Below are 13,583 nucleotides of genomic sequence, written 5' to 3'. Positions count from 1 at the left end.
ATAACTTTTCTATAGAATTTGTAAGCCATCCTGTAGAATTTGATTGTAGGAATATAGTACTTAGATTTATAGAATAATTTATATTCACTATACATACCCATTCCTGCACACCTCCATTATTATTAAGTACTATTGTCTATTAGGGGGCAGTGCATAGCCCAATGGATACTGCTTGGGGCCCCGGTCCTTCTAGCTATTTAGCCACCTTTCTGCCTTATTAAAAACCTAAATCCTCCATTAAGTTGCCATTGACATTTTCAAAACCATCTCTCAGCTGCTGCCTAATTCCATAGGTGCCTAAGTCCCCAAGGTGCCTAAATTTAAACTTGTTGGCATTTGTAAAGCCACCTAAGTGCTGTGATTGCCCTGCTGCTAACAAGCAATTCAGAGCCTTTTCTCAAGCCAAAGCCCTGGAAGCCCCAAAGTGGAGTCTCAGACTAGGCGGGGGAACAGTAGTCCTGCTAACGGGACCTGATCCCATAGGTGGGCTCTACAACTGCCTAAGCCTGATACCTGTCAGACTTCATGGCAGGAGGGAAGAATGCAGGTCATCAATATGTGGGGCTTGGGGAGCACAGCTCCTGCACAGAATACACATGGGAGCACAGGGAAACATAGGGCCAGAGTCAGAGAGCAAGAGACATGGTTTTGGCTGCTTGGACATAGGCTAACTAAGCAGCTGACCTGGCTTAGGCACCCAGCTCCATGAGAGGGTTTGTGGCTGAAGATCCCAAGCAGAGGGAAGCACCTATCTCTGGTTCATCAGCCTGGCACACTAGGCTGGCCCCTTAGGGTATGTCTACGCTGCGTCCAGCCCAGAGTGACGGGCTTGGGTTAGCGGGGCTCGCACTAGTGCTCTAAAAACTGCTGGGTAGACAGCACTTTGGAGTTGCAGCTCAGGCTGGAGCTTGGGCTCTAGGGCCAATCACTGTCCCCAGTCTGCAGAGCTTGAACTACACCTTCAAATGCTATCTACACCACAATTCTTAGAGCTCCAAAATGCTGTGTAGACATACGCTTTGGCACCCAAGCCCCTCTCTTCACCCCATTCCTCTCCTTGCTCTTTCAGTCCCTGCTATCTGCGGTGGCTCACAGCTCAGCTTGCTGGCTTCAAAGGCTGCCTTCCTTATGTGCTTAACTCTCCCCATGCATTGTCTGAACAGCCTGGGCCTAACTCAGGGCTGATGATTCCACTAGGCAGTGGGGCACTGAGTGGAGCATCACCTCAGTACTTTAAGGACCTGAGACCACGCTTCTATTCCTGGCTCTGTTACTGGCCTGCTGGGTGGCCTCAGGCAAGTCACTTAACCTCACGGCGCCTCAACTTCCTCATTTGTAAAATGGGGATAATGATCCTGTCCTCTTTTAAGTGCTTTTAGATATAAGCACTATACAAAATTATTATTATGATCTCCACGATTTTGGAGTAATTTCTCTAGAAGCATCCTTACTATCCGTGGATATCTATTTCATTTCTGTAGCATACTAAATTTCTATAGAATCCTATTGGTTTCATCCCTATTCAATTATCTACAATTTTCCATTAGGGATTCTATTGTTTAGAAGGTGCACTGAAGCGTAGTCAGACAGGGGAAACAACTGAGTTGTTGTATTATTCTTCTAGTCCTTTGGGAATGTCTCTTCCATATACAGCTAGTCCTCTTTAGATTCTAATTTAGTCTAGGACATAAAGGATGGAAGCTATTGGAATGTTTGAAGAAGGTCACTATTAAAATAATTAGAGGATATTATTTGTCTTTTATTTTTAACTTCTTTACTGTTAGTGCCCTGCTGCTCTCAACCATCACAAAAGCTTCCTTTTTTCTTCTTAAAATGGTTGTATACTCTACTCAGCGGTTCTCAAACTTCATTGCACCATGACCCCCTTCCGACAACAAAAATTACGACATGATCCTGGTCGAGCCCTGCTGGTGTGTGTGTGTGTGTGTGTGTGTGTGTAGGGGGGGGGCAGAGCCCTGCTGCCCCAGACTCAAGCCGTCAGGCTTCAGCTAGCCCCGGGCCCCAGCGTGTCTAATTCTGGCCCTGTCAACCCCATTAAAATGGGGTTGTGACCCACTTTGGTGTCCCAACCCACAGTTTGAGAACCACTGCCTACACTCTCATGCTAGTGGTGATGTGCCAGGGCATCTGGGTGTGGTCTTACACTGGCCCTTAAATGACCTGGTGTTTGCATAGGAAGCTACAGGCAGTGATTTAGAAACTGTGCCAGCTCCAGTAGGAAGGGGAAGGGGTAGGGACTTTGACCTGTGCCTTTTTACAAAGCTGCTGTTTTCTCCTATGCACATGATGTTAAGAAGATAGCCATAGACCTTATCCATGTAGTGTTCTGCCCCTACATGGCAATGTCAATCCTTATACAATGGAGTACAATCCTTGACCCCAATGCTGAGTGGTTCACTTCCACTACTGCACAACCCGGGATTGAGTCACCATCAGTTGCCAGGGGCGTTATTTTCCTATTGCAGGAAATGTGTCATTCAAAGGCAATTACTGTACTCATGTATTGGGTGGAGGCAGGGGCTCACCGACAATAGTGCAGCATGCTGTCCCTGAAGGCATCAGGTAGCCTCTCATTCCCTTTGAAATAGTTCTACTAAGTCACACATCATTGAAGGGAACATTGCAAAGTACAACAGACAATAATTCCTTCCTTCCCCTCTCTATATGCTGTCCAGACACAATTCAACTTCTTAATTTCCTCTTACCTCTGGCCACGCTACCCCTTTTCAAATCACGTTGGCTCACGATCCCATCACAACAATCTTTCCAAATATTCAATTTAGTGTTTCCTTGCTCTTAGCATAGCCTGGACTCATAAATACAAACTCTGGTTACTTTTGAACATTAGGTGCATCTTTTTGTGTGCTCTACAGTGCTGAAATTAAGTGCTCTGTGCTACTGGGTGTAGCAGATCTCTCTTAAGGGTGTAGACAGGCATTAGAGTCTAACTTTGATGCGGGACAGGTTAAGATTAAAAAAAAGAATGCTTTATTTAATTTTTATTTGCCCATTTTCTGATTATTGCATCCATGCACAGCAGGACTGAAATTATTATTCAGCGGTTCATGATCTCATGCTGGGACTGCACTTGGCCTCAGCCTCCTGCCCAACAACAGACGATGCACGAATTATTTATAATTCACTCACAGTTTGTTGCCGTTGCCACATTAGATTTTTATGGGCATTGTTGATACCTCTGCCAAGGGAACTGCATTCTAATTCTACGTGAGTTAAAATGAGAGGATGAACTACAGGCCACATTAAAATCACTGGGAGCTTTGCCATTGGCTCCAGTGGAGCCAGGATTTTATTCAGCCTGTTTTAGAAGCCTGACCAGAGGACTAGGAGTTAGGAATAGAGTATTCTCAACTCTGCCTCTGACTCATTGTGGCAAGGTGCGTGTGGTCTCTCTGATATCCTGGGAACAACGTGGCTACAACTACACTGCATCTGACTCAGTGTGTCATCTCTGGCAAGTCGCACACTGCTTGCTTTTCCAAGGTGCTGAACACCCAGAGATTCAATTCATTTCCTTCAGCAGAAATATCTACACTGTAGGTACAACCATATACATTAGACGTGATAACCGTCGTCAATTCTACTAAAACCCATATAAATCAAATGAAAAACACCATGAGGTTGAACAGATTGGCAGACAAAGATCCTATACAAAGGCAATGTCAAAAACACTTTATTGCAAATGCCAATATGTTGTCCAAAATTACTATTTGATAAACCATGTCTTAGAACAAAAAAACCTGGAATTCCAAAAGGTTTTTTATCTGGTGAGAAAACCAGGGAGAAGATCTATTTACAGCCCATCTGAAATATCTAAAAAAACCCCCAAATTACAGCAGACTAATTTTTTTTTGAAGAGAAACAAAATAATTTTTTATTCAGACATATTTCGATTGTCTTCTCTCTCTAGGTATTATGACAACTTCAGCCTCTGCACAGAACGGGAAGCCAGCGCCGCGAGATGCTTTTGGCCAAATCGACTCGCACAGGGCTTCATCATTGGAATTCATAAACAGTTCTTTTCAAACTGTACATCAGAAAAAGTCCCCTGGGAAGATCCACCGGATGAAATTCTCATAACTCTGATCTTAATCCCAGTATTGCTGATGGTTGCCATGACATCTCTAGTGGTGTGGTGCAGTAAGAGAAGTGACATTCTAGTGTAAGACATGTCTCCTGGCTTTTCTCATCCCATTCCTCTCTCTCTCTCTCTCTCTCTTTTTTTTTTGCATAAAGAAAAGAAGAATCAGAAATATCAGATCTGCAGTGTTCTAACCTGTCAGGTACTACGGGAGGAAACTGCCCTGTATTCAGAAAAGTGTTCTGCCTCTACCGAAAGTCAGTGCTTCTGTACTGCAGGTTTTCAATGTTGCTTATGCAAAGACACTTTCCAACCCCTCAAAACTGATAATCACAGCTAATGTGTAATGGAATTCACATTTAATTCTGGATAATGGGAGACTTATGATGGCAAGTGAATCTGCTAACTTCGGCAGAGGTAAAGTTTCTTACCCAAAGTTAAAGCTTGTGAATAAGCTTAGTTTTCCAGTATGTGTGTGTGTATATATACACAATGAGTGATTCATTTGTAATATTGACAATGGGGATCTTTTGAAATTTTTTTTGCTGGACACTTGAGGTTTTCATTTGTGAACCTTGTGACTTGAATGGAAGTTCGTCACCAAAGGAACTTAACATGGATGTTGCTGAGGGACACTCTTGGTGGTGAATAAAAACCACACACTATCAAGGACTGGAAGTATTGTCTTGGTAAGAAACAATTCATATGGCCAGTGGATTATCCTTGTGGAGAAGAGACTGTGCTAGGTTAAGTAGTTTTTAAAATGTCCTTAAAGATGACTTCTTAGAGCTTGCTGACTTGAGAACACACTCCAGGAAAGATGCAGGCTTTTCCCCAGAGGTGGAAAATGAGAGGAAATGGGTTGACCATGAATTTACCAAGGGCTGGTGAAGGAACTGTCATATGCCAGACCCATCATTTTATTTTTTTAATTATTATTCTTACGTTGATGAGTGTATTCACTATGTGCTCCTCATTTTCACTGCACCCTGAATCTTTTGTGCAAGTGATGTCTTGTAAATAAAAATAGATAAGAAGCTATGTTAATTGAGGTGCCTTTCAGTGTTTGAATACTTCATTTTTCATCACTTACAGAATGTGGAAACTTATGTTGTTAACAGCAAGGCAGTTTGAATGATGCTTGGAATTGACAGAGGGCAGAGAAATGGAAACGGATTCCATTCAACAAGTCTATATTCATCATATTCCTCTGTAATGAAATATTTAGATACAGAATGCTCCAAATAAAATAACTTTAGTCCCTATTGTAAACTTTTCTTGTCTGTCACATGAAGTGTCCTGCCAGCCAAATATTTCATTTTTACAAGTGTTCAAGATCTTTTGCTCATGAATATACATTTTCATACCTCACACACTTAAAGTACAGCTAGCTGTGTCTTCCACATGTATTAGTTAGATAGTCTTCTTTAAGATTTTGATCTAATGGTTGGGATGTGGGTCCATGTGAACAAAGTGTTGCTGGGTCTCAACACAGAAGTTCTCCCTATATGAAAATTGCATATATGTGGAAAGTTACAGTATCTATAGCTATATATCTTGGTTTTCACATTCTTGCCCAGTATTTTAACATAATGCAGATATGTTTGCATTCCTATTGGATTACTTATATTGGTAGGAATGACTGGTTAGGTCAGATATTTCCTATGTATATTGTAATAGATGATTCATTCTCTTCTTTGATGCTAAGAAGTTAATATTTGTAAAATGTTTGAAGAAGAAAAGTGATATGCATTAAACATTTATTATATTTAACATAAAGGTAAGAAACAGCTATTAAGGAGCCCGGTATGTTATTGTCATTGTGCATAACCTAGACTGGCCTTGGAAACTACATGATGGTGAAAGTATGTTGTGTTTGGATTACGCCTCCCCAGAGGAGAACTATTATGCTTTTAAACCAAAAATTATCTTTAAATGAACTGGTTTCCAGATTCCATTTGATTATCTTCATTTGTTTTGTTTCACATTTTCCCCATAGTTTAGGGCTAAAACTTTCAAAAAAGTGACCAAGTCCCTTAGGCATTTTTGAAAATTATGCCCTAGATTATATCATTTGAAATGAAACAGAATTGGTACCATCCTATCAGAGAGGTAGGAAAAGAGTATGAAAAAAAATGACGGATTTTTGCTTCTCAGCTAATAATGCTCAAAAAAGACAATTTTGCAGACACAGAAATATCAATTTGCCCTGGATGTGAAACCTGATATAATCCTGCTCAAGATCTCTTGCAAACAGATTAGGACCTTCCACTATTGTTGACAATGAAGTGAGAGCATCTAAAGAAACAAGTGGGAAATGCCATTGGCAGTCAGTCCATCCAAGGCAAGACTGCCAAGAGCCTGCTGAAGCACTTCTAGCCCCCAGAGAAGCAGAGAGCAGGCTGTCCAGCCTCTAGCAACTCCATTATATTAATAAGAAGCAACTGAGATACGTAAATCTTTTGACTTCTCTTACATTAAGCTGGGGAGGGAGAATGTGGGCCATGGTTAGTGAAGGAAACAGTCAGGATGCCTGAGTTCTCACCGTGACTCTACAAGTGATTTGGGGCAAGTCATAAAAAAAAAATCTCTCTTCCACTTCTGTTTAGAGCTTCCTGGGTCCTGTGCCAAGCAACCCTTTTCTGGGTTCAAGGCTATTTTTGATAGTTGCAAATTAATTTTATATTACAACAGAATCTCAGAGGAAAATGGACAGACTAAAAAACCCAAACAAACTCACAGTCCAAAAATCCTGTTTAGAATTGGAGTAGAGTTCACACAGGGGAACACATCGAGAAGAAAAATCAGAAGACAGCGCTAATACCAGAGGAGGAATAGCATCCTTGCTAAGCAGTTTTGAAAAGACAACTAGTACCACTGGTACGAGGAGGCAGACACAGGTGCTTAGGGAACTGCAAACATGTAGGTGCTGAGTAAGCTTAGGCACCTGTAGGGTTCTGTGGCTGTTGAATGGGGGGTTTTGTGAATCCCAGCAGGGTCTGATTCTGGGATGTAGGCCTCTAAAAGTGGCAATTAGGCCCCTAAATCCTTTTGTGCATCTAGCCCTTAATGGGATTTTCAAAAGCAGCTTGGTACCAACTCTCATGATTTTAATAGATGGTAGGTATCCTAGTTCTCCGCAAAATGGCCATAATAGCATTTCCCTACCTCACAGGGGTAAGGTGAGGATAAATAATTAAAGACTGTCAGGTGCTCACATACTGCAGCAATCAGGGTCATGGGTACAATAGGTGCCAGATTGACATAAATTACAAAAAAAAAATCAACGGCAGCTGAATGCAGGGAGAGCTTTTAGAATTGAGTCCATTTGGTGGCATCTTTTCTATTGCATCAGTTGTTTAACAAGAATAGCTGAGCACAACACAGAGTAGTGTAATTAATTGGCAGTAACCTTTTATATTTGCAGCGATACAGTTTTATCACGCTCTACTGCAGGGGTTGGCAACCTTTCAGAAGTGGTGTGCCGCGTCTTCATTTATTCACTTTAATTTAAGGTTCCACGTGCTGGTAATACATTTTAATGTTTTGTAGAAGATTTCTCTCCCTCTAAAAGTCTATATATTATATAACTAAACTATTGTCGTATTGTAAAATAAACAAGGTTTTCAAAATGTTTCAGAAGCTTCATTTAAAATTAAATTAAAATGCTGATCTTACGCCGCCGGCCCGCTCAGCGCGCTGCTGGTCTGGGGTTCCGTTCACCTAGGCCAGCAGTGGGCTGAGCGGGGCCTGCGGCCGGGACCCCGGCTGGCAAGGGGCCGGCAGCCAGAACCCCAGACCGGCAGTGGGCTGTGCGGGGCCGGCAGCCGGGACCCCAGACCGGCAGTGGGCTGAGCGGCTCAGCCTGCTGCTGCTCAGGGGTTCCATCTGCCGGCTCCTGTCAGCCAGAGTCCCAGCTGCTGGACCCACTCAACCCGCTGCAGGTCTGGGGTCCCGGCCCTGCCCACATAGAGTGGGTACCTACCTTCTCCTTGGTTCTGGCCCATTCTCTTCCTCTCTCTTTGCACTGAGCTGAGGGTGGGAGTGCACTGAGCACAGGGCTGGAGGTGAAGGAGCAGGCTGGGGCTGGGGTGCAGGGTCTGGCCAGGAGCTAGAATGAGGGAGAGGGCTCAGGGTTGGGGCAGGAGGTTTGGGTTTGGAGTGCTTACCTGGGCCGCTCCCATTTGGTGCAAGGGGTGCAGGTGGGAATGTGGGGGTGTGTGTGCAGGAGCTCCCGTTGGGAGATGGGGTCACACTCAAAATCTGGCCAGAAATCAGGAGCCCACTTTATAACTTTTAGCCCAGTAGTTAAACCACTAACCTGGCATGTGGGAGACCCACGTTCAATTCCCGCATCTCTGCCAGGGATAGGGGGAGAGGATTTGAGCAAGGATTTCCCACACCTTTCATTTGAGAGCTCCAACCACTGACATATAGGACAGTTAGGTGAGTGGGTAGGGTCTCTCCTGTTGAAGCTGTTCCACTGTGGATAAATGAGAGAGATTAGAGCAGGGGGCAGGACCTAGGGTCTCCCACCTCCCATGTGGGTGCCCTAATCACCAGGCTACAGAATTAGTCACTCTCTCCCTCTTTGGCCCAATAACTGCTCCGCTTTGGATAAATACTTAATAGCCCCCCCCATCAGCATGTCCTATAGCTCAGTGTTTAGAGCATGCTTGAGGGAGACGCTTGTTCAAATCCCCTCTCCACTCTGGCAGACAGGAGGTGATTGAACCTGGGTCTCCTGCATCCCAGATGAACGTTCTAACCGCTGGGCTAAAAATCATAAAGGTGGACACCTCCTCTGATTGTTGTGTGCGGAAAGAGTTAAGTGAGGGGAACACCCCCTGCTCCTCCAGCCATGTTGTGTGGAACTGGGCAGATGCCAAAATCATTCCTGCACGAACCACTTTAGGCACCTAAACCAGCTGACTTCAGGAGATGGGTTCCTGGTTGTGGATCACTTTGAAAAAGAGGCCCTTACATCTGCAGGGAGGCACCTATCTCAGTGAGGGGGCAGGGATTAGCAACACCTCTCTCATCAGCATCTCCTATTGGCTAGCTTAGGTGGTTCCCCACATAGCATGCTGGCTGGATCAAATAGTGGTGTTCTCCAGGGGTGTGTACTGGGACCCTATTCAACATATTCATAAATGATCTGGAAAAAGGGGTAAATGGTGAGGTGGCAAAATTTGCAGATGATACAAAATTACTAAAGATAGTTAAGTCCCAGGCAGACTGTGAAGAGCTACAAAAGGATCTCACAAAACTGGGTAACTGGGCAACAAAATGGTAGATGAAATTCAATGTTGATAAATACAAACATAATCCCAACTATACATTGTGACAAAGTTCCTGCTCTACATTGGTGGGTCTTGCGCTTATTGGCGGATTTGCTCTCCTTATTGCTTCATGGCAGCCCTCAGCTTGGCCATTTTTCAGTCCAGGTTGACTCCTCCTGTGTCTAACCAGGAGCTGGGAGGATTTAGGGGGAACCCGGGCCTGCCCTCTACTCTGGGTGCCAGCCCAGGGCCCTGTGGAATGCAGCTGTCTAGAGTGCCTCCTGGAACAGTTGTGCGACAGCTACAACTCCCTGGGCTACTTCCCCAGGGCCTCTTCCCAACACCTTCTTTGTCCTCACCATAGGACCTTCCTCCTGGGGTCTGATAATGCTTGTACACCTCAGTCCTCCAACAGTCCACGTTCTCACTCTCAGCTCCTCACACGCACCACAAACTGAAATGAGCGCCTCTTTAAACCCAGGTGCCCTAATTAGCCTGCCTTAATTGATTCTAGCAGCTTCTTGATTAGAACACCTGCAGCCAATCAGCCTGTCTGCCTTAATTGTCTCCAGAAGGTTCCTGATTGCTCTGGAACCTTCCCTGTTACCTTACCCAGGGAAAAGGGACCTACTTAGCCTGCTCTCCTGCTGCTGCCCTCTGGCCTGGGCTTTCCTTGCTTTTTGCCCCTGCTTTTGGCTTCCCCCCTGACCGGGCTAGACGCTCTCCCCCTTTCTTTTCTTTTTGTTGTTTTTTTTTTCTTTCTCTGTTGTTGCTAGAGTGCTGGCCGGCTGCCAGCCAGCTGTTAGCCCCCCCACCCTCGCCTGCCCTCGGACGCTGCTGCTGCTCCAGCTGAAACCGCCCCCCGAGAGAGGGGGGGCCTGCCGGCCCGCTTCCCCAGAGGGTGGGAGTGGAAGGACCCAGCCCCCAGACCCAGCTGCTTGCTGTTTGTCTGCGGACCTGTCTCCGGTCAAGAGGACTCTTATCACTTGCTCCGGCATTTCTGGAATGCAAAAAAGAAAGCCCGGAACAGACAGAGAAAAAGCCGTCCACCAGAGGAACACCACCTGGGGAATCTACAAATCGCCGTGGAGGGGGCCTAAGACTGAGTAACTTTCGAACTGTGCTCTCGTGTGGGGGGAGGCCTTGACTGTGTCTTAACTGTGTTTGTAGGGACACAGGAGGTGTGGCACGGAGCTGCCCCCCGATCCATCTGTGTCCTCCCAACCCCCACACTATGATCTTCACCCCCCCACCACTCCACCATCTTTGCTGGCTGTCTAACATCTGCCTCTGGACTCAGCTGCTCACCCTGATTCCACCGCGTGGGCCAGAAGCACCAGCCAACCAAACAGGACTCTCTGGACAAGTGTATGGTGGTTCATGTGCCCCCCCCCCCGAATTGTCCACCCCACAGCTTGTCCCTTTCTACCTGACCCCAACTCCTGTTAATCACCTGCCACCGCCCCCGCTGGGGCATCGGCAATGGAGGGCACCGGGGTGACCTCCGCCGCTGCCATGCCCATCGCCTCCCCAGACTCTAGGGAAGCCCCAGCAGCTGGCGGGAAAGGCCAGGGCAAGAAGGGCTCCGCTAAAACCACCAGGCTCTCCATGGCAGGGGCCACCCTCAGTGCTGCTGCCCCGCCATCGACCATGGCGTCCTCCCCCGCTACCCCCTCCATCAGCTCTGCGGATGTCTCTCCCTCAGCCCCCAGGATGTATGCCTGGGTGGCGGCAGCCCCCCTGCCTGCCGCCTTGTCATCTCTCCCACCCACCGCCTCCACCACAATCAATAGCAGCTGGGGCCCCTTTCCCACCATGACAAGGAAGCATAGTGTCCGATGCCTCCTGGTGCCCGCCTCGCCCCACGTGGAGACCTACGTGCGGGCGTTGGCGAGGGTGGTGGGGCCCTCGGCCATTATGGCAGCCTCCAAAATGTACGGGAAGGTCGTTTTCTTCTTAGCATCGGAGGCTGCTGCCCAGGAAGCAGTGGAGAGGGGCCTGGCTGTGGGGGGGGAGGTGTTTGTCCCCCTAGAGCCGCTAGAGGACCTGGGCGTCCGCCTGGTCCTAACCTCTGTCCCTCCTTTTCTCCCCAGTGCTGCCCTGCTACCCGCCCTTTCCACCCTGGGGAAACCTGTTTCTGTTATCAGCCCTCTCCCGTTGGGCTGCAAGGACCTCACCCTCTGTCACATTTTTTTCTTCCGCCAGCAAGTGCAACTTTTACTGCTGTCGGTGGCACGTGACGGAGTGGTGCTCGAAGGGTCCTTCCTAGTCCCCCACCAGGGGGCCCATTACTGGGTGTACTTTTCCACGGGGGAAGCCCGGTGCTACCTCTGCTGGGTGTTGGGGCATGTCCGGAGGGACTGCCCCTTAGCCAGGCAAGGAGGGGCACCTGGAATCCCCGAGACCTGGCAGGACATTGGCCCCATCATTGCTGACGCCCCTGACCACCCGGTACCCAAACCTGCCCCCCCTCCTCTTCGGACCACCGCTACTCCCACTCAGGCCCAAGGGGCACCTCCTCTACAACGCCCAGACGAGCGGGAGAGCCCCGCCCTCGCTGCTGACAATCTAGCGGGGCCTATGGAGGAGGGTGTGGCAGAGATACCACCATGCATGGGAGAGAGCCTGCCCCAGGGAGAATCCTCCCTCTCTTATGCTGCCCCACCGTTCCCCCCACCAAGTCCCTGAGCCATTGCCTTTACCCCCTGACACGACCCCTGCTAACCAGCCCCCAGATGATGCCATGGAGGGCTGGGCCCTAGTCCAGGGGAAGTGAGGCAAGCGGAAGGCTCGAGCTCAACCTCATCTACCCGAGGCGGAGGCCCCCCGGAAGACCAGGAAGGGGGGCACTGATGCTGAACCTTCCGCTTTGCCCACAAGTGCGTCCCATCCACCGGTGTCAGCCGGGAAAGATGTGGCAGCACCGGAGGGTAGTGTCTCCCCTCCGTGGGAGACCCTCCCCTCCGAGACCCTCGAGGAAGCCCCTTCTGTCCTGACGCTACCTGAAGCCCCCGGGAACTCCGAGGCAACCATCGTGGCGGGTGCCAGTGGGGAGAAACCCAGGGCGGCGGAAAGTGTCCTCTCCTCCATGCTCGAGGAGATTGAGGCCTTAGATCTGACCCCAGTCGCCCAGGGGGGGACGACCTTTTGCCAGCAAATCTCGATCTGGGCGACCTCACTCCACCCCTCTTTTCCCCATGCTCCCTCCCCTTAACTGCTGCTTCTGCTCCCACCTCTGAGGAGCCCCTGGACTCCTCCACCGACCCGGCCGCTGATGGCACCCCGCTGACGACCACTGAGCCTGCTCAGGTGACAGCCGGCGCCACGCGGCCGGGGCACGAGTCGCCAGGGGCACCCCCCGTTGGTGCGGAGCAATCGACTTCCTTCCCGGGCGGGGGCCCTACAGAAGATAATCCACCTCCTGATGCTGTGGCCGCTAAATCCACCAAGAGCGTGCGCCCAGTGTCACTGAGAGCTCCCTCCCCACCCCCTTAACCCTTGAGCCTGATAGGGAGGTGCCACCATCCAGCTGCTTGCCTACCGAAACCGAGAACCTCCCCTCTGCCCCTGCCCCTACCCCTATCCAATTTACCTCCTGCAATGTCATTGCCACCCCCGGGGCTGTCTCCTTCCCTTTCCCAACTGATGACCCCCAGGGAGTGGCCTTTGTGTTCTCCTGCCCCGACCCACTAGGAGCTGCTATTTTCCCCACCGCCCCCTATTGCCCCAGAGCTTGAGGCGGGCCTAGAAGCTCCAAACCATCAGGCACCCCGTCGGAGGTCTGCACCTGCTTATCCGTTTTAGTGGACCACAGGGCTGCACCAAGGGCCCCGTCGGGGAACAACCGGGAAACCGTAACCACCCCCCCATGAGCTGCAAGGAGAGATGCGGAAGTTTTTAGAGGATGTCCTTGGCTCCCGCAACAAGGTACAACTTGCTCTCCAGCGATGGGGGGACTTTTCTCAAATCCTCCGGGCCACAAGGGCCCTCATGGGGGAAGGTAAAGGGACGGGGAAGCAGGATGCCGAGGCCTACTGGCGGGTCCGTGTCTTCCATGACCAATTACTTACCTACGGGATGGGTCACGGACTGCTGCGTGGCCCGCTGGGAGATGCGAGCATCCCTGCCAGTGAGGACCCCCCCGACCCTCCCCATGACACCTCTCACCATCGCAACGTTGA

At 49.0% G+C, this 13,583-nt stretch overlaps 1 protein-coding gene across 1 annotated transcript in view; it reads left to right on the top strand.

Moving 5' to 3' along the window:
• RAMP3 (receptor activity modifying protein 3) overlaps positions 1–7,667 on the top strand; it is a 103,239-nt gene extending 95,572 nt beyond the window's left edge. The window contains 1 exon segment of the mRNA XM_074945265.1: positions 3,950–7,667. Within this exon segment, the coding sequence (XP_074801366.1) occupies positions 3,950–4,205 (256 nt within the window). The 3' untranslated portion in view covers positions 4,206–7,667.
• Positions 7,668–13,583: the final 5,916 nt, after the last annotated feature.

The sequence above is a fragment of the Natator depressus genome, chromosome 2, assembly GCF_965152275.1.
Source record: "Natator depressus isolate rNatDep1 chromosome 2, rNatDep2.hap1, whole genome shotgun sequence".
In the NCBI taxonomy this organism is placed as follows: domain Eukaryota; kingdom Metazoa; phylum Chordata; order Testudines; family Cheloniidae; genus Natator; species Natator depressus.
The sequence above is the reverse complement of the archived record's forward strand: the minus strand, read 5'-3'. Positions and strand labels throughout refer to the sequence as shown.